General features: G+C 36.9%; 3 protein-coding genes across 3 annotated transcripts; 2 read left to right on the forward strand and 1 right to left on the reverse strand.

Moving 5' to 3' along the window:
• Positions 1-271: 271 nt before the first annotated feature.
• On the reverse strand, positions 272-2587 carry LOC126616869 (probable xyloglucan galactosyltransferase GT11). Its single transcript, XM_050284999.1, has one exon. It carries the CDS (start codon positions 2242-2244, stop codon positions 424-426), a length of 1821 nt encoding a protein of 606 aa, XP_050140956.1. The 5' UTR covers positions 2245-2587; the 3' UTR covers positions 272-423.
• Positions 2588-6831: 4244 nt separating this feature from the next.
• Positions 6832-10891, forward strand: LOC126616870 (RHOMBOID-like protein 1). The gene is made up of 6 exons (XM_050285000.1): positions 6832-7420; positions 8476-8639; positions 9283-9446; positions 9536-9795; positions 10217-10343; positions 10614-10891. The coding sequence occupies exons 1-6, from the start codon at positions 7044-7046 to the stop codon at positions 10734-10736; spliced, it is 1215 nt and encodes a 404-aa protein (XP_050140957.1). The 5' UTR covers positions 6832-7043; the 3' UTR covers positions 10737-10891.
• An 831-nt stretch (positions 10892-11722) lies between these two features.
• LOC126616920 (probable LRR receptor-like serine/threonine-protein kinase At3g47570) lies at positions 11723-15290 on the forward strand. Its single transcript, XM_050285042.1, has 3 exons — positions 11723-11772; positions 11858-14514; positions 14619-15290. Exons 1-3 carry the CDS (start codon positions 11723-11725, stop codon positions 14984-14986), a joined length of 3075 nt encoding a protein of 1024 aa, XP_050140999.1. The 3' UTR covers positions 14987-15290.
• The last annotated feature ends 6794 nt before the right edge of the window (positions 15291-22084 follow it).

Raw genomic sequence — 22084 nt, forward strand, 5'->3', positions numbered from 1 at the left:
AACACCTAAAAGTTTGAATTTTAAATGCACGATCTTCGTTGATGATGTGATCCAGATTAGTAAAATTCCACTCTTTTTATTTGGCAAAGGAATATGGAGTACTTTGCAATGTGATTTCAACAAGTGAGTTGTTGTTGCACTCTAAACAAGTCATCTCACACTTTCTTTGTATAAATATAAGGGAGAGACTGCATTGTGAGAAGTGCATGACAATTATTCCAGACGGTTCACTGTCGAGGAGCATGTATATTGAAGATATATTGTTCTTGCCAAAGTACCAATGATGAAAGTTGAAGCTCTGTGATTCCAAATACCAATAATTTATAAGTGAAAAAGAATAACCCTACAAAAGAAGAGGAAAAAACTACAAAAAAATAAAATAAAATTAATGCACACTACACTCTCATCTGCCTAAGGCCAAATTTAAATATGTTGTCTCTCAAAGAAAGGATCCCATTCATGCTCCTCCACAGTCCCAAACAAATTGTACTTCCAACTCACTTTCTCTGCATAATCAAAGCTTGTGTTCTTCCCTTCTCTCATGTCCTTCCTAATTGTTTCCACTCTTTCAAGAACCCCTTTAACCGCAATGTCGAATGCATCGTCAAGCGTCTCCAATCTAGATCCTGGATCTGCGTATATCACTCTCGGAATCAGCTTCACAACTTCCTCTCTCATCTCGTAAACTTTCTGCCTCGGAATCTTCTGCAATGTCCTCTCAATGCTCACCTTCCCGTTTTTTATGTCAAATGCCGGTATGAGAACTGAGTATTTGGTGTAGTCCTTAGGGAGGTGCCATACGTATTGGACGTATGCGGACCCTGGGTGGAAGAACACCGGAATGCAGCCTGCGAGGATGGAATCGAAGATTGATCTTCGGGTTAGAGAGTCTCCGGGAGGCTGTAGGCAGAAGACGGAGCCTTGGAACATTTTCATGACAAAAACCGGCTTGTGGCACTTGTCCGGACCAGTTGTGCATTCTAGGAGCTTGCATTTTCTCCTTGCTGCCCTGCATTGGTCTATGATTTCGTTGCGGATTGAATTTTGGAGATTAGGCCTAGGACCGCCCGCGAAGGAGAACAATATCCGCCGCTTCTGCCTCCTCATTCGGTTTTGCCATTGGAACACCTCATTGTCTTTTGAAGGATGGAAGTATGTTGGATATGGTATGGCAAAGTCATTGCTGTTCCAAGGGCTGGATTCTATTGCCAACATTGTCATGTTTTTTGATTCGGGCAAAAGCATAAGCTTCGTCCCCCACTCCGAATCCTTGTCAGTCCATCTCCGAAAATCCCATGTAATTCTTCCTGCCACCATAAAATGATCTCTCCCCCACATTTTCTTCCACTCTGGTTTTTCTCTCAGCCATTTCGCAATTTCAAGTGAGCCAGAATCTCTCGTGGATATGCTCGATCCCCAAAGGTAGCGCGCCACGTCTAGGCCAACGTAGTAAGGTACGAAAATTGCTGAAGCTAGTGATGAGTTTTTTGTCAAACAGTTGTACTGCTTCATTCGGCTGTGGAATATGACCTCTAGCAAGAACTGATTTGTAGCAAACCAACCAGTGTTTGAATAAACTTTTTCCAAATTCGAAAGGCGGGGACCAAGGCCAAAGTTTGAAGCGAGCTCACACATGTCAGTCCAATTGCTAAGTGAACCACATTTCTTCAACAAGTCCCTATTAAATTTGCTAGGGATGTCATGAACATATATGTACTTACCTGTGCATGATTCAGAAACGGATTCCGAATCCGATTCATCCCTTTTATCCAAATGTTCTTCTGGCTTAGCGTCTTCATCCCCATTCTCAGATTCAGCTTTATTTTCTCTAGGATCGTTCACTTGGTCATTACGGTCATGAGGCTTTGATTCCTTCTTAGAAAGGTGCCCAAATTTTTCAATGCCGTGTTCTTCGATTCCGAAAACATCTTTTGTTCTCAAATTAAAAACGCCACCACTTCGGTCATTGAAAACGATGTTCATATGACCTTCATCTCTTGATTTTGTGCTCCTACTTTCATTGGTTTCTTCAGGCAGAGAAACCGAATCACCGGAATTTTCAGACTCATTGGCAACAGTAACAGAAATGTCGATATTGTGATTACCTAACAACGCAATCAAGCTTTTTCCAACCATGAACTGCGAGTGGTATACACAAAGCAATAGAAACCATATAAGGAATGAGGCACATACAAACCAGTATTGGTTGCGGCAGGCTGCGAACGTCACGAAAGGCCTTCCCATGTTGTCACGAAAGGCCCTCAATCGTAACCTTTTTCGATTCGTCGTCGTAATTGTCTCCCTTGTGTAAATCTTGGATCAATGAAAATTAAGAAAACTCAATGGAACAACGTGAGAGGTACAAGAAATGGAACCAACCCAGGTAAGAAAAAAGGGAGAAAAAGAAACCCCAAGAGGAATATCAGAAGATTAATGGTGTTTTTTTTATTGAAAAAGATGATAATTTAATGTGGAATTAGATGCATTTGAGAAGCAAGAAAATGAAATGCATGGGATCCGAAAAGGTTTGCATGGCATGGGTTTCTGCAGAAGAAATTAATGTCCGGTTTGCTTGGAAAGTGGACTGGAATTTGGAAGAGAGAGGGAATGAGATCTAATGGGGGACGTTGCTAAGCAATTCATTGTAGCATTCTAAATATACACAATACTCAATCAGTTTCTTGAAAAACCATCACACTTCATAGAAATTCACTTCAAACTTAATATTTTAGCAAAATTATTTTGTTCAACAATATTTTCAGAGTTTAGCTAGTTCAACATTTGGACTTTGTAGATTTATCAATATGACCACTTTTTCGAGAAAATTTAAGTGATCGGTTTGGTATGTTACTTAGCATTACCCATTCAAGATATATGAGTAAAAGAGAAAATGATTTTCACACTTTTTTTTATTTATTATCGTCCTTTAAAAAAATTATTATTATCAAGGGGAGTCGGAGGAGTTCGAAACTATTACAATAATTTATGGAGAAAGAGTTTCAAGCCCGAAACACATGATAGAAAGTAACATCCTATCCACTAAAATATTGGAACACATGCAAAAACCAACATGATTAAATCAAACAAAAACAACTTGATTAAACGTGAGTATGTTTGAAGCTAAACATGATGTGTGTTTATTATTATCCTTCAAATAAACTATTATAAAAAATGAGAATTGTTAGTCGCACTCTAAAAATCTCATTTTGCCCTCAAAACTTTCCATAATTAGAAAGAAAATTACACTTATGAGGAGTGTAAAATGAGATTTTTGGAATGCTAATAACAGTTCCCTAAAAAATACATCAAACCAAATTAACTGGACTGGTCCTATAATTATGGTTTGGTCGGTCTTAATCCCTAGCCCTAGCTAACATACCTAAGAACACAACATGAACGAATTTGAAATTATATTTGGAAATAATAGTTAATGGGCTACGTTTTAAGTATGGTTTAATTTTTTTTCTCATACAACGATATATTTATATTAAAAAGTGAAGAAATAAATCAGTATCAAACTCGTATCCATGAAATTTGAACATATTAAGTGAAGATAAAACCACTAAATCGTATAATCTACTTTCCAATTCTAATAATTGAGGTGGTAGACATCCTCGTACGACCATTAAGGTATCATCAATTATGCCTGCACTAATCGTCATCATAATTATTAAATGATTTTTTACAAAGTTAGAAATTTTGCTAAGCCACACAATTATAGTTAAATATCAATCTTGTTATTTAGAAAACCCGAACTTGATATGTTTTTGTACCATATTTAGACCTCGTATAAATACTCAAGAGATTTAAATATAATTATGTAATAAAAGAAGGGGTAAATATGTAATAAGTGAAGAGCCCTTATTCAATAAAAGGAATCTTTACCCTCACAATTAGGGGAGGCCAATTTCTAGGCCCTCTCATCCTCTCAAAGCTCTCTCTCCCTCATAAATACAATATCAGTGTGGACGTAGCCCGAACCTTAGGGTGAACCACGATATACCTTATGTTATTTACTTTCTTGCAGATTCACGGTCAGATTTACGTTGTTCCAAGACCTCCGGTTTTGTGCATCAACATGATACATTTTCACTTACAAATTAAAAAAATATATATTATTAGACTATAGCGGTATTGAATAATAACAAATGGTTAATAAGTCAATGAGAATTGGTTAAGTTGGTAATAATTGTTTTCTTTACTAGATCAAGGCCTAAATTCGAGTCGTGTTAGTACCCTGACCCGAAATGGAGTAGACTCCCTTCTATCTAATTTGTTTTTTTCACCAAAAGAAATAATATCAAATGCCAAATGGTAAATAAATTAATACTCAATGTTTTTTTTTTTTTTTTACACTTTTAAATTTTACAATGACCAACCAACATTTTAATTTTATCGAAGTGGTCAACCAGAAAAGCCGAAATACATAGTACAAAATTAGTTTGTTGTTTCTCTTCTTCGAATTCTTTACCCACACTCTATAAAATTAATCAAATTAAGATCAAGAAAACCATGTAAACTTGCATGATAATAAACAATTCAACGTATTATTGCATGAATATTATAAGCAACAATCAAATTAAAACCTATCATAAAATTGACCATGCAAAGACTAATTAATCAAAGAAAGTGTATGAAGCAAGTAATCATTTACTACAGTGGTAAAAATAAGTTGAGTCCTTGTATGAAAGTCCAACCAACATTTTAATTTTCTCGAAGTGGTCAACCAGAAAAGCCGAAATACATAGTACAAAATTCGTTTGTTGTTTCTCTTCTTTGAATTCTTTATCCACACTCTATAAAATTAAGGGAACTTTAATGAAAAGCTCCCGGTACTGTTCACTTTAACGAAAAACCACATTTTTACACTAAAAAGTCAATCATGATACTATTCACTTTACCCTTTATTTTGTCCTTATCATTAAAACTCAAAGTTTTCAAGCCCTTTTCATTAGTTTTCCTTAAAATTAATCAATTTAAGTTCAAGAAAACCATGTAAACTTGCATGATAATAAACAATTCAACGTATTATTGCATGAATATTATAAGCACCAATCAAATCAAAACCTATCATAAAATTGACCATGCAAAGACTAATTAATCAAAGAAAGTGTTTGAAGTAAGTGATCATTTACTACAGTGGTGAAAATGAGTTGAGTCCTTATATGAAAACGTAGGTTCGAACCCCGTCGGTGATTAAACTAATAAAATCTATCGTTTGCCCGAAAAAAATAAATAAAGTGTCTAAAAAACCAGCATGCACGAACATTAATCCAAAAAATATAAACCACCACATACACTATAATATAAACCTAGCTATAACCTATGCTGGCACTTCTGTTTTTTTCTTCTTCCTTCAATTTTTTTTTTTTAACCTGAAATTCTCTGGTTTGTTTCTTAAGCCTGCAGATGCTTCACCTAAGGTGGATATAAGTCTTAATCTGCAGCCAAAAACAAAGGATTAAATGGTTTACATAGTATAAATATAAATTTAGCTATAATCTCTGCTGCCAGTTCTGTTTTTTCTTCTTCCTTCAATTTTTTTTACATGAAATTCTGTGTTTTTATCTTAAGCCTGCAGATGTTGGACCTAATTAAGGTGGATTATATGTCTTAATCTGGAGGCAGAAACAAACAATAAAATAATTTATAACAAATGGAGTCTTCAACTCCATTTACTTGTTTGGTAATGTGGTTTTCTAATTCCTAAACTATCCTCGTAGGGCAAGTAATGTAAATGTAATGGCTTGATGGAAAGGTTTGGACATTACTTTTCCTTCCATTTCCTTCTTTGTTCAAAATTATTCAATTAATCAAATTTTGTCCAAGTACTTGTTCCACCTTAATACCAAAAATCATTTTCCATTTTCAAACACCTTGGTATACTTTTGGAATTTTGCAATCGTCAAGTCATGAAATTATTACCCAAAGAAGATCCGCTCTGAGATTTTAGGGCCCTGTGCAAGACTCAAATGGAGACCCTTATAAGGTCTAAAATTTTGGTTGTTATATTTCTTTATTTATTTTTATTATGTGTAAATTGATATAACACAAAAGAAAATAAATAAAAATGAAGCATGACGTGGTGGTTAAGTACATATCTGCATCCCTTATGTTTTTGGGGTAGATAAGAAGTGCGAGAACACTTACACTAAGAGTTTAATCTGGTTAATTGATGCACCCTTAGGTAGAATAAAATCGTAAATTAAGAGTCTCTCGAACTAGAGGCCCTGTGTGATGACACCACTTGCACACCCTTAGAATCGGTTGTCCCGAAAGAGAGCATTTGCGTCATGCAATGAAATTAGTTTGGAAATTAAATATGAGGTGGTTGGCAAAAAATAAAAAAAACATAGCAAGTTACCAACTTTACATGTAACTAGAATGATGTCGATTTTGAATACTCAAATGTTGAAAGTGTTCATATGGTTGATAATCGTTAATACACAATTTTCTTTTGACATTACTTGCTAGCTACTCATGTAGAGTGGTGATTTATTTTTTATTTTTTAAAGATTAAAATAATAAAACTATGTGACTTTGTTGTAGTGATAAAAAATTTATCCTCACACTCGAAGTCATAGAAAACACTCTATTGACCAGGACAATCTACAAACTGCAAGCACAAATTCTCTCTTCGCGTAATATTATACCTGTCAAATGATATCTTAATTAAAATCTCAACAACAAACATAAAACTTGATAAATGAATTTACACAAACTCTTAAATAGCACCACATGGCAGTCTGCATAATTACAAAAATGGCGATGTAATTAACCAACTAATAAGACAATCAAATAAGAACAAAACAAAAAGGAAAGCAAGGTAAGAAGCAAAGGTTACCAAGACTACGTATCAAAACATCAGTTTGTTCATAACTTGGAACCAAAGCAGATCCCTCCAACCCAAGAAACATAAAAAAAATAAAAAAACAAAATCTCCAGAAAGTAGAAAGAAAAAAAAAAAGAGGCAAAAATAAAAACCCATTTCATTCAATTTTGTCCCACATCTTGATTTCGATGAGATTGCAATCAAAACTCAAATGGGTTTTCTGGGTCTGAATCAAAATCAATACACCGAAAAAGGGGAGATTTTTATGGAGAGAGGCCAATCTGCTGCGCCGAGCAGCTTAGATATAAAGGTGGTGCGTCCACGGCAGAGCGACAACGTTGTGCAACCGGCGGGGCAAGGTTCGGTGACGCCGCAGCCGCGGCGGTCGTTCAGCGACTACAACCCGTTCAAGAGTTGGGTGTCATGGCTGGTGCCGTTGATTGTGGTGGCCAACATTGTCGTTTTTGTGGTGACCATGTTCGTGAACGATTGCCCCAAGAACTCCGGCAGGTGCATTGGTCGGTTCCTCGGCCGCTTCTCCTTTCAGCCCTTCAAGGAAAACCTGTTTCTTGGGCCATCTTCAAACACGTAAAGCTTCACTCTTTAATTAGTTTCTATGCGTATGAATTTGTTGGTATTTGCAGTTTGGATTGAAATTTGTGTTTTCGGATTGGCTGGGTGTTTGCATGTCGAAATTTTGAAAATTTTAGTTGTGGATTGGGGTGGAACTGCTGTTTGTGGACCGGGAAGCCACAGTGGCAGTGAACCTCTTGCATGTAAGTTGATCTTGTTTCTATGTTTTTGGTGAAATTATGATGAGGAGGGTTGGATGGTTGGATTGATTATGATGTGAAATTAGAGTGGGATCAATCAAGGATGAGACTTTTTAAGGTAAAAGTAACTGAAAGTTATGTATTTACACTTTTTGTAAAAAACTTTTGACTTGGTGATTTGGAATTTTGGGTTAGACTAGATATATTTGTAAAGAAAATGGTTGAACTGTATGAAGATTTATGTAATTCTGCTTTTAATTATTGTTGGACTTAGGAAAACTAATGAATACAGAAGCGAATTTACGATTAGTTTAGAAACTTAAAGGAGATGGACAACGTTGGTTTTAACTTTTATGTATTTATTAACATTCAGACAATACTTGATGTCTATTTGATGTTGGCATATGGGAAATGCTTGATCAAAGAAGAAAGGTGCTCGAAGAGCTGCAAGTATTGAGCTACCTTGTTTGATTAGATTGTTGTGTTAATCAAAATGTCCCCTGTAATACGTTACAAGGTTAAAGTTTTACATTAGTGTTCTTTAGCGACTTAGTTACAAAATTTTCGTTCGATTTTCCTTGCCCTGTGAGGCCAATGGTAGAATGATTATGGAAAAATGATTTTTTTTGTCTTAATATCTCTGGTTAGAGGGAGTATGCATTCTTCAAGGACTTGTTTGTGATTCTTTTTAGCTGTTTAATGTGCTCATTTCAGTATGCATCATCCAAAGTCTATATATGCTAGAAGTCGTAAATTTGTAATTTAAGGGGGGGGGAGCAATTGGAAATAAGAGCCATAGACATGCCCCATAAGGGTCAATAGGTCTCAGTTGCATATCTAACTTGTTTCCCATGTGTTTTCATCCTGAAGATTAGAAAAGATGGGTGCTCTAGATGCGCAGAGAGTGGTTCATCAACACCAGGGGTGGCGGCTGATCTCATGTATGTGGTTACATGCTGGAGTTTTCCATGTGCTTGCCAATATGCTGAGTCTTTTATTCATTGGAATTCGGCTTGAGCAAGAATTTGGATTTGGTATGCCTCTGGATTTTCAGCTTCATGTATGTCATCACGCATGTATAGCCACATTCACAGATCTTTGTAGTAAAAGATAAAGCACAAAGACATAAATTAGGTACCAAGTGCAAAACTTCTTTCATAATTCTAGAAGAGAAATACTTTCTGGATGTCTTTAGCTACCTTGCAATTAATCTACAGAGGATTTCTATGCATGAATTTTGTGAATTGTAATCGTAGAGTAGTGGTCACTAGTGTTGTTTGCATTATAACTAACACCAGTATGTTGATAGGTTTGATGGAAACAAGAGGCCATATTATTTGAGCAAAGAAGAGAGTTTATACACCTAAGCTGGGGTTCAAGAGAAACCTTTTTGTGGAAGTAGCTTGGCAGGCTATTCAAACTTTAGTTTAGACATAGTATTACATTTTAGAGAATAAAATTGCTTGGAACAAAAGCTGATAGATTATTTCAGTTTTCCGTCGCTTCTGTAGGAACATGGAATGTTTTGGATATCCTGTACGTGTAGACATAGTGCCTCAATATTTTGAAATGTTGAAAAAAATAATAGTTTGACGCTGATCTATATCATGTACAGTTGTCTTGACGAACTTGTTTTTTGGTTTGAAACTAATGTTTTTCTGATTTGTTCTTCTGCAGTTCGAATTGGTATTCTATATGTCATGTCCGGTTTTGGCGGGAGTTTGCTTTCAGCTCTTTTTATTCAATATGGTATTTCTGTTGGTGCTTCTGGTGCACTTTTTGGTTTACTAGGAAGCATGCTTTCGGAGCTCATATCAAATTGGACAATGTATGCGAACAAGGTAAATAAAGTTTCTGTATATTCAACGATGCACTCTTTATAGTATATGCACGACCCTTTGATCTTACAGGTTCAGATTTCTATCCGCAGTTAGCAGCATTGCTTACTCTCGTTTTCATCATCATAATAAACTTAGCAGCGGGACTTCTACCACACGTGGACAACTTTGCTCATATTGGAGGATTTGTTTCCGGATTTCTTTTTGGATTTGTGTTTTTGATCCGCCCCCAGTTTAAATGGCTTACCCAACGGAATGCTCCCCCGGGACTTATTGCTACTCCAGTTAAATCCAAACACAAGACGTATCAATATGTATTGTGGGTCCTCTCACTGATACTATTGATTGTTGGGTAAGCTCCTCCTCGATCCGTGAAATTTAATTATTTGACTTCATAAACCTAATTCCCTGCATGTGGTAGGCACAGTTGATGCATGCACAGTTTCTGATCAAATCAGGGTACTTGATTTTGTACAGATGTGTAGATATTATGCATCCTGTAATATTTCTTCGTTACCGTTATTGTGAATAGTCTCTGTATCTGCTTGTTTCTAATCAGAATGGTTTGGAGAAGGCCTTGTGTTATTGCTATTCTCTATGTTGTAATACTAATTGGTCACTCCGTTGATAGCAGTTTCTACTTTGTTGTTTTGGGTTGTATGTGTTGGCAGTGCTTAGTTGTTTTGTTATTGGAAATAAAAGTTCATTTTCCTTGTACTTGCGTAGTATCAGTATATGCGGGCATTTTCTGACAGAAGTCATGTTTTTGACAGGTATACTCTTGGCCTGATTACTCTTTTTCGAGGGGTCAATCTAAATGATCACTGTTCCTGGTGTCAGTATATGAGCTGCATCCCTATTTCAAAACGGAGTTGCAAATCACAAAATGTTTATTGTTTGGTAATATGCTGTACTTTTCTGCGCATATTTACTTCCGCGTTAATATTTGATAGTTGGAATCATAGAAGTGCTTGCTGATTTATGTGATCATGGTTGCATTCAGTCCTTCTAGTTTCGGCATGCCGTTTAATCTAATGTCTTCAGGAAACTTAATTTAAGAAATGACTCGAGAAATTCTGAGTCTGGAAATTGCTTCTTCAATGTACTTTGTTAGTACTAGAAATTGGTTTTGTACTGACATATTGTTCTGTATGTGCACTAATCTTGCAGTCGAGCCAGATAGGGAATCAACTGAACTTAACGTGCGTAAGCAACGGTAGAAATGGGACATATTCATTGTCGGATCCCAGCGCCTCCCGGGCTCAGCAGCTATGCACTGACCTTTGCAGTTGACCATACACGTACAAATTCCCGCGTTGATAGAATGTTGATTCATATGATTCATTCTTGTATCTGTAGGAAGTATTATTTTTTCTTTTGTTTTTTGTTGGGTAAACATAGTCTTGTGTATTCACCAAGCAATGGTTATCTTGCCATTATTCTTTTCATTCTTTTACTGCCTTTTGTACTCTCTTTCTACTATTCATGACAGATGAAACTCATACCGAAACTATGAAATTTACTCGCCACATCCAACTACTTAAACGCGCAATTTACTCATCATACCTAAGCTTGTTAGGATGTGGAATGTCACCGACCCTCTAAGTTGGACCTTTGCGCTCCACTTCTCGGCTTTCCCTTTCATTTTGTAATTTCTGAAAGATGATCTGACATGTCTTATCTAGTTCACTCTCTAAAGATCAACTTTGTAAAAAATCAACTAAATTAGAAATTGCTTAACCATTTGATTAACATTTTGGTTTATCTATTTATTGGATACAATTAGATGACGATAATTTTAGATTTGGTTGATTTTTGACAAAATTAGACTTCAAAGGGTGACCTAGAAAAAGCTTGCAGTTTTGGTTGATTTTTTCATACTTTTTAATGCAATACTTGTTTGTTGTGAGAGCTCTCACACATTTGCAATCTTGGGACGAAAGCAACTGAGGTTCCTACTACGATAAATGTACTATCATTCCTTCCGTAGACATTAAGAAACACTGTATTACGAAGGTTAGTGATTTTATCGACTCATTATGCTGATCCCCAGTTGACCCCTTCTGCAGAAACTATACCAATTGACGTTTCATTATATATTTGACCAAGTTACTTGGAATGCAAGAAAATAATATAGCTTTAGTGGCACACTAAACCTCAACAGCAAGATTTTGCTTTCCCCTCCCTATCAATTTATGTTGGACTTGTCTAAAAACCACTTTACTCGTTTCCTTCCATTGGTGGTTGGGAAGTTCTTCAATGGGTCCATTCCTTTGTCTATGGTTTCGTCGAGAGCTATTGGAGATCTAGACCCTTCTTGCAACAATTTGTCAATTGATGAAATTAAAAAAAAAACTATAGGGCTTCGACTTGCTCAAGAATCTAAACCTTTCATTGAATGATGTTTGGGGCAGTACCGGTTGGAGGGGTTGTGCAGAAATCACTCCCATTGAGACGGACAGGCTTGCATTGCTAGCCTTCAAGGATCAAATCATGGAGGATCCTCACCAAATCATGAGCTCCTGGAACGAATCCATTCACTTTTGCATGTGGCGTGGTGTCACTTGCGGTCGACGGCATCGACAGAGGGTGACAAGGCTGGAGCTTCGAGGTCAAAATTTGGTGGGATCCCTATCCCCACACATAGGTAATCTGAGTTTCCTAAGGATACTACGGCTGCAAAACAATAGCTTTAGTCATGAAATTCCTTTCGAAATTGCGCATTTGCACAGATTGCAGGCACTATATATATCCAATAACTCATTCACTGGCTCTATTCCGAGCAACATATCATATTGCTCCAACCTCATCACTTTGCATTTGGGTTACAACAGGCTGGTGGGAAAAATTCCTCCAGAGATTGGGTCCTTGTCGAAGCTTCAACATTTGGTTTTACAAAGTAACAATTTAACAGAAGAGATCCCTCCTTCCCTGGGTAACCTTTCGTCTCTCAAGGCGTTTGCTGCCTATGAAAATAACTTGATGGGAAGCATCCCTAGTTCTCTTGGCCAATTGAAAAAGTTTACATTTTTGTCATTGGGTATAAACAATTTGTCTGGTGTCATCCCTCCCTCCATATATAACCTCTCTACTCTCCGAGCTTTACACGTAGTACTTAACCGAATTCAAGGGACTCTTCCCTCGGACTTGGGAGAAACTCTTCCTAATATCCAAGCTCTTAACATTGCCGGAAATCAATTTACCGGATCCATTCCTCTCTCCATATCCAATGCTACAAGTGTAATGGTCTTTATTGTTGCCGCCAACAATCTAACTGGGCAGGTACCAAATTTGCAGAAGCTTCATAACCTCCAATATTTTAACATTCAAAATAATCATCTCGGAAGCGGTAAAGAAGGTGACTTGAGTTTTCTCTCCGATTTAACGAATGCCACAGAGCTAATATGGCTGATTATGTCTGTGAACAACTTCGGAGGAACGCTTCCCACATCAGTATCCAATCTATCAACCACGATTGATAGTTTTTGGGTTGACACAAACCAACTAGATGGAAGCATCCCAGTTGGCATGGGGAAATGGATAAACCTGCAATCGTTGGCTATGGACGAGAATAGCTTCACAGGAGATATCCCCTCGGACATTGGGGAGCTTTCGAGACTTGTAGAATTAGACTTTTCTACAAATGAATTATCCGGAAGCATTCCGTCCGCTCTTGGGAACTTAACCAAGTTAAGCAGTCTCTTCTTGCAAAGAAATAATCTTCAGGGAATCATCCCTTCAAGCCTAGGCGAAATCCGGCTGCTACAAACTTTGGATCTTTCATATAATAACCTTAGCGGCACAATACCTCCAAAAGTTCTCAGTCTCTCCTCCTTATCAATTTATTTGAACTTGTCTGCAAACCATTTTACGGGTTCCCTTCCCATGGAGGTTGGAAAGATGATCAGTCTAGGTGAACTGGACATTTCTGATAACATGTTAACTGGAGAGCTTCCTAGCAGCCTTGGTAATTGCGAGAGTTTAGAAGTTCTACACTTGCAAGGGAACTTGTTTAAGGGGTCTATCCCTTCATCTATGGCAGTGTTGAGAGCAATTCGAGATTTAGACCTTTCTCGTAACAACCTTTCAGGTGAAATTCCACAATTTTTAAATGGTCTTGTATTCTTGATGCATCTGAACCTGTCATTCAACGAGTTTTGGGGGTCCGTACCAACTGAAGGTGTTTTCAAAAATGCAACTTCAATTTCAATTGTTGGAAATACAGGGCTCTGTGGCGGGATTGCTAATCTTCAGTTGCCTAAATGCAACTCTAAAGGGTCCCCAAAAGGAGGATCATCTCGTAACCTTAAATTAATAATCCCACTAGTATCCGGACTTGCATTTCTAGGAATAGCAATGGCGCTGTCCTATTTCTTTCTTTGCTCGCCAAGAAAAAACATTGAAGAAACTCCGGTGGGGACTTTGACGAACACTTTTTTGCAAGTGTCGTATTCTACTCTCCAACAAGCTACTGGTGCATTCTCTTCGACTAATTTGATTGATGTGGGTGGTTTTGGGTCTGTGTACAAAGGAGTTCTTACTGATGAGGATGATAAAGCTGATCAACTTGTTGCTGTGAAAGTGTTTGACCTGTTACGCCATGGAGCATCAAAGAGTGTCATAGTTGAATGTGAGGCTCTAAGAAATATCAGGCATCGAAATCTCGTCAAGATTATAACTTCATGCTCAAGTGTTGATAATCATGGCAATGAATTCAAGGCTCTAGTTTATGAGTTCATGGAAAATGGGAGCTTAGAGGAGTGGTTGCATCCACCTACTGATATTGAAGCGATAGGAGATCGTGCACCCAAGAATTTAAATCTTCTTCAGAGGCTAGACATTGCTATAGATGTTGCTTGTGCACTAGATTATCTTCATAATCATTGTGAAACACCAATAGTTCATTGTGACCTCAAGCCAAGCAATGTTCTTCTAAACACCAAGTTGACCGGACATGTTTCTGATTTTGGATTAGCAAGGTTTCTCTCACCACTATCAAGTAATGACTCAGCAAATCAAACCCAGACAAGTTCATTTGGAATACGAGGAACAGTTGGTTATGCAGCTCCAGGTCCGTATCCTCATATCCTATATGCATAATACAAGTTAAGATATTTTTGTTTTTATATATTTACAATTGTGGTCGCATTATTGTTTTCTTATATTTATATGTAGAGTATGCTATGGGAAGTGAGGTCTCAACAAATGGAGATGTCTACAGCTTTGGCATTCTCCTATTGGAAATTTTTACAGGGAGGAGACCCACTGACAACATGTTTAGTGACAACTTGAACCTCCATAATTTTGTCAAGATGGCTTTCCTTGGCCGAGTTTCCAAGATTACAGATGCACCGTTTCTTCAAGGATACACAAATGAGACTCCCAATCAAAGCAGCTCAGAAGTTCAAAAAATTGAGACGTGCTTGAGTTCGATATATAGAATTGGAATTACATGTTCTGCTGAATCCCCAAATAATCGACTACAGAATATCAGCGATGCTGCATCTGAACTCCAGTCCATTAGGAACACTCTCCTTGCATAGAAACTTCTTTTACGAGGTTTTGTGAAGGGGAAATGTTCATGTGCTGCGTGTGAAGTATTCTAGCTTGTTGGAGCCACAGTATATGTGTCAATTTGCATAGTGAATAATGACCAGTGACTCGATGAGGTTCTTGTGTGAAAACTACACTATTTCTTGTATTGCCTAGAGCCCCCTATGTTATTCAAAAGGAAGAGGAAAGACTTTCACTTCTTGTTCTATTATGTATATATTCTGCATAACATTGCATCTAATTTGTTATCCAATTCAATGCAAGTCTCGACTCTAACCGAGGCTTATACATAAACCTAGTAATTTGCTTGGTTGGGAAGCTTCTGGATTATTTCATGGAGAGTTCGTAACGTCGTCGTACAAACAATATGTTTTTATAGGTTATTGCGTCCTTTTTTATGCCACAGATGCGATGAATTCTAAACTACAATAGTTTTGTAATAAGAACTATACTTGGCTACTCAAAGAATGGGTAAGAATTCATACTTAAAATTATTCATTGTCGATTTATAAAACTTCATTTTTATAATCAGAAACGTTCATATTATAAATCACTCTATAAATATCCCCTATGTAAAAAATCAATTAAAACTAAGATCGTTTAGTCATCGAACTGTATAAAAACAAATGAATGGAATTGGTAAAATTATTACAAACTCTCTATGTATTTGCTAGAACAGATTAACTAAACAACTTTAGTTTTAATTCATTTTTTACAGAAATGATCTTTATAGTGTAATTTATAATATGAATAGTTCTGATCATAAGTACAAAGCTCTGTGATTCGAACATGAAGAGTTTTTAAATAAGAGTTCCTACTTATCTTACCTAACTTAGTTTAAAAACATTTTCTTTCTTCACTTTCTTGGCTGTAAGGAACATTATTCGTTGCAAAGAAATGTCAAAGACTCGAAGTCTAGCTCGTGCCACGAATTTGTTGATTAAAACCAATTCATTATTCCTAGTCACTCTTTCGATATTGACTCTCTGGCCCCTCAAAATCTACATGGTCTTCAAATTGGATTAAAATTATCTCCCCTTTCCTCCTTTCTTCAAAATCTACATGATCCTACTCCCTTCAAATTTATTACCACTTATTTATTACCAGTTGCATTTCTCTTCAAGTTAATCCTTGAAAGAAGCACCAGTCGAACCTTTAATGTTTGGGATTTTAGCTAGAATAGCCCCTTTTATACAACAGCAGTAGCAAAGCCTTATTCTACTAAGTGAAGTCGACTATATGAATGTTAAAACGGCACATGCGTTCAGTTTTGCGCCGAATCTTTCGTTAACTCTAAGTACTCCATGTCTTTTATTAAGGAAATGGATCATCTCCGGATCCCTTCCTCCTAATCCACTAAGTCCGAGGATCCGGGTTGTTGAAATTTGATCTAACGGTTAAAGTTATTATAACTTTTAAAGTGGATCCCTGTTTGTAGCCGTTTGATCAAGTTTCAACGGCCTGATCCCCGAACTTGGTGGATTAGGAGGAAGGGATCTGGATAGGATCCCTTTCCTTTTATTAAAACTTTTGTCCAAGTCTTCCTAAGTCTTTCTCAACCCATTTTCTCTTGAGCCTCTAACTCATAATCGCATTTTATCATCGGAGCATTTGTAGGTCTTCGTTTCATATGTCCAAAATCACCTTAAATGATTTTCTCTCATCTTATATATTTTCAATCTGAAAGTGATTTTTGTAGTAGTGGTTCAATGTTCAGGGCCGACTTGCTTGACATCTATTTTCCAGGATGATATTATGTTTGGTTAATTTCTGGAGTCAATTTGCTTCCTTGTCCCGTTTTGGAATAGTACGTCTTGGTCCTTGGAGTTTATAGAAAATTCGGACCTGCTGCTGTCAACATGGTAAGCATGCATTTAAGTTTCGTCTACGGAAAAACAAGTCAAAGTGGTTGTCATTTGAATTTTCAAGAACCAGAAACTGCAACGTAGGTTCCTCTTATCTTTCTACAAACTTTTCTTCTCATTTGCATCTCAAATGAAACTTACCAATTTCACAATCCAATTCAGAAATGAGGGTTTCCATTGTGAAATATGACAAAATAATATACAACTAATATATGAGATATTCCACCCCTAATATCATCGAGGCTTTTTGTGATAAAACTCAACATCTAACAATATGAGGTTAAGTTAGGACAATATTGGTGATATTGGTGGTGGACCATGCTAAGCCTACAAAGTTTATTAGTGATGGATCCAGGGATCCTCTTTGTTTCCTGGGACCCTACGAAGAAAGTCGTCAAAGGACCCTATGACTATCTGGTATGAGACCTGAGTATACCCACAAATTGTTCGATGAATATCTTTTAGGTAGAAGAAATGCCCCCACGTGCTCGACTAAATTTCTCAATGAAATAGCTGCGCGTGCTTGAATCTTAAATTGGAACCCTATGTGATTAGAGTCTTGAATCTGCCACTGCATATGTATACACATACATTTGGATGGAAGTGTTCATAGACTATGTATATTTATCTGGAACAGAATGATATTTTTGCACATAGTTAATCAATTTAAAATGAATTAAAACATACCACAGTGTTCACAGTTAGACCCCTCACAACTTACAGACTTCAAATTCCCATTCATAACTATGGTTGCTCTGTTAATTAGGGTAATTTTTATACTGGGTGATGCCAACGTGAGATCTGATGTGAGTGAGACGCTTCACATTGGATGAGATCTGAGGTCAGATGAGGCCAAATACATGATGTTCCACCTGGTTAGTTATGTGTTTTTTGTTCTCTCTTCGATACTAATGATTGTTGGGTGAGCTCCTCGATCCCTCAAATTCAATTATTTGACCTCATATACCTTAAATTGATTCCCGGCCGGCCTTGTGAGAATTTCGAAGGCTTATTTGATCAGTGCTTATTTATTGCATCGCTGTGCAGAAGAGATATGCTAGGCAGATTCGCCTCAAAAGCAAGTTTCTAACAATTTGCTGGACGAGTGTTCTTTCTATCGCAACAATTAATATTCATGTTTGGGTCCGTTAAAATAACAAAAAAAAAAAAAATGTTAAAATTGTTCTCTCTCCCTTCCAACCTATCGTCTCTCCAACCCGATGGACTCTAACAATCTAAATAGATCAAGAAACGAAGATTGTCTGGTAGCTTGAAACTAATACACCCTTTAGTATTTGGACTTAGACTTAGTTTGGGAGTGAGGTGCTTAAAAAAAAAGCACCCATGAAAAAAAGCTATGAGGGTTTTAGGTGTTTGGTAAACTGAAAAAAAAAAAGGCTTATTTTGGAAGCTGCTGTGAGAATAAGCTGAAATCAAAGGAAAAAGCTAAAGCTGCTATTTGCAGCTTTGGAAAACTGGCTTTTTTTCAAAGCACACGGAGCTACAGTGCTTCTTTAATGAAAAGACCCACTATTAGACCGTTTTTTTTTTTTTCCAAAAGCACTTTTACAAAAACGTTTACCAAACACTCTGCTGATTTATTTCACAGCCGCTTATTCTTACAGCACAGCCGTTTATTCTCACAGCAGCTTTTTTTCAAAGCACAGCAATACCAAACCAGCCCTTACTCTTCTACGAATAGCTAGCCATGGTGTTCTCCTATTTCTTTCTTTATTCGTCAAGAAAGAAAACAACAGAATTTTCACTGAGCACTTTGGAGAACATTAGTTTGCAATCGTCATGTGCTACTTTACTTAAAGCTACTGACAGGTTATCAACGGCTAATTTAATTGGTGCCGATAGTTTGGGGTTTGTGTACAAAGGAGTTCTTGATAATAATGATAATGCTCAACTTGTTACCAATAGTTTGGGGTCTGTGTACAAAGGAGTTCTCGATGATAATGATAAAGCTTAACTTTTTGCCGTGAAGGTGTTTAACTTGTTATGTCGTGGAGCTTCGAAGAGTTTCATAGCTAAATGTGAAGTTTTGACAAATATTAGGTGTGGTAGTAAAAATTCATTGTCTTCACTCTTGAAATTGTACTTCAAATAATTAAACATCTTTGGACAAAAACCAAAGCCACATGCCCAAGGAGGGGAGGGAGTTTGGCCAATGGATCTTTGATGCCTAAGTTAGTTTCTCTGAAAAAAAAAAAAAAGCGAGTTTAGAGCTTGAGTGTAAGGTTTCAACTTACTTGAGAAGTGTGGAATAAGGGGTATTTATAGGGGCTAGGCTGGCCACATAGGGTGAGAGATCTCGCGCCACATGTCGGCATACAGTTGGTCAAGTTGTGTCATCCGTTGGACGAGGAAGAAGTCTTTCGTGAGGAAAGCTTAAAGACAGGATTTAGTTATTAATTCTACTTTTAATACTCTTGTCTTATCTCCTTGCCATGGGCAGAGGAGTTTGGAGATAGTGTGGTCAGCAACTCATATCTTTTTGGTTGTTGACATGTGCATGGAACATATGAGGGCCTTACCAATTTAATAAAGGTTATTCTCGTCAATCATGAACAAAAGTCCACGTGTCAGCTCTAGAATTTTTTAACTATTTTTTGCCCCACAAATGCAACCACACATGCTATGCTAAGCGTAGGAAGGTGCATGAGGTGTAGAAATCCCAAGTTGAGTGGGCTAGCAAAAAGTGGATTCCTTGTCTGCTTTGAATTTTGAGCTCACTTGTAGTGAAAGTATTATGGGTGACATACTAACTGCCTCTAGATTAATTTATTTAACTGTACCTTAAATAGAGGATTAAATAAGCCTAGAGAGCAATTATTTTTCAATTATTTTTCAAACAAGAAAGAGAGAAAACCAGAGAAAACCCTCTCCCAGTTTTTTCTTTGCTTGCCTCGTGAAGAGTTGATCGTCTTCATTGGTTGCGCCTCCAAGAAGTTTTTGATGATGATGATAATAGAGCTCAATATGTTGCAGTTAAGGTGTTTGATTTGTTCCGCCGTGGAGCATCAAAGAGTTTCATAGCCGAGTGTGAGGTTTTGATAAATATCAAACATCAAAGAGTTTCATTCTAACAATGGTCGACTAGGGACCAAAACCTAAATGACCCTATTATAATTCTGTGTTCAAGTATTGATTTTCAGGGTAATGATTTTAAGGCTCTAGTTTACGAGTTCACGGACAACGGGAGCTAAGAGAAGTGGCTGTATCCACCTTCTGGAACTAAAAAGTTAAGAGACCAAATAACATGATTGACGGGTGGAAATTGTATTTTGAAGAGTCATGTACCCAAGAATTTAAATCTCGTCAAGGTCATATCTGCATGTTCAAGCGTTGATTTAAACGCTCTAGTTTATGAGTTCATGCAGAAAAGGAGCTGGTTGCATCCACCTCCTGTAATGAAAGAGGTAAGATATTGCTATTGGTTGCATCCACCCAAGAATTAAATGTTCTTCAAAGGCTAGAGATTGCTATTGATGTTGTTATTGTGCACCGGATTATTTCCTCAATCATATCGAAATGAAAAGGTTGATCATTTTATCATTTGTGAACGAAACATTATAGGTTCGAGTTGTGAAAACAACATTTTTGCAAAAAGCAAGGGTAGTTTGCATATGATGGACGTTCGTGTCCATCCCCCCAACTCTGACCCTTGCAAATCAGGGAACCTTGTTAGTTTGGAATTGCCCTTTTTATAACGAAACACCAATAATTCATTGTGATCTCAAGCCGAGTAATGTTCTTCTAAACACCAAGTTGACTGGTCATGTTTATTGAAAGTAGACTAATCTCATACTTATTTATATGTACTCCTCCATAAAGTGTTGTCGAGCCATATTATTAGGAATAATGAAAGCATCTCTAAATACTCAAAGTTTCATATCCGAAGCGAGTTTTAAAGGGATGGGGTTCAAGTTCATTGGTATGGTTACTAACAGCCATTTTAAAGCCCATGGGCTATTACAAATCAAGGTTTTCTAGCATTGTTTATTCTCCCATGTGTATTCAGAATTCTGATCGAATGGTTTACGAGTCGTTTTACCAAACTTGATGATGGAAGAGTCCTAATAAACCCGCAAAAATGAAAAATCTCAGCCGTTCATTAATTTATCTTAATTCAGATTTGTTACAATTGATAGAGATTTTTTTTTGACAAACAATCGGTATACTAACAAATATGTTTTTACAACAAAGGTACCATGTGTTCAACTTATTGCCCTATCTTTACCGCACACCAATTAATATCGTCTACTTATTATTAGTACTTAATGAATTTCATCATAAATTGTTACCCAAAATATTAATTATGAAAGTAAATAAACTTGATTAAGTTATAAATTTATCGAGAGCTAGTTGGTATGGTTAGGAGACGAATCAATTTTGTTCATTATTTTCCTGCCTTCAGAATGAACAAAGGGGCTATCAGTTGTTTTTTTTTTTAGTACATCGATATTTTTATATTAGGAGAATGAGGAGTTCGGCTAAGCCACACAATGGATAGCCTAATTTAGTATTGAATTCGCCATCCACGAGATTCGAACCTAAGATCTCTCCCTTCTAAATGAAGAGGGATAGCATAATATCGTAATATTGAGTGACGGGCTATCAGCTGTTAAGTTGCAAAGGATACGGTGGTGTAATTTGGTCCATGAATTGTCTTGTGCAATTTGCATGCATGCGGTAGGTGACTCCCAAATAATTCTTATCAACAAGCAAATTAAACACCATTAATTACTAAAACTCTTTAATTATTACCTCCCTATTTTGCTTTTGGAAATAGGATTCTTGACCCTTTTGTGTACAATAATTTAAGGGGCAGTTAAGTTAGTTGCTGTGGTGGTTGGTCATTAGGGTTTTGGCCGTTTTGCAGAAGAAAAAGAAAGGAATGGCCATTTGATATTTGGACAGACATCGTGATGGTGCTAGCTGCACCTGCATGTTGGTATTTTAAAATAAAATAAAAGAGTGAGAAAAGGGTACGTAATTTGCTCTCTTTGGATATTATGATGCCAATTTGCTCGGTTGAGAAACTTGTGGCTTTTCTAATGGGGATTGCGTAAAGGTGCAAACAATTCGTTTTGTTTAGTATAAGCATAAAGGGTGATTGTGCAAAATATGTTTCATATATGGGAAAATTATGGTCCCTACGTCCAACCAAATGATAAGGTTTTTGACGATCCAATGCATGCGAACTTGAGCTTTATA

This window comes from Malus sylvestris, chromosome 3, assembly GCF_916048215.2.
Source record: "Malus sylvestris chromosome 3, drMalSylv7.2, whole genome shotgun sequence".
Taxonomy (NCBI): Eukaryota; Viridiplantae; Streptophyta; class Magnoliopsida; order Rosales; family Rosaceae; genus Malus; species Malus sylvestris.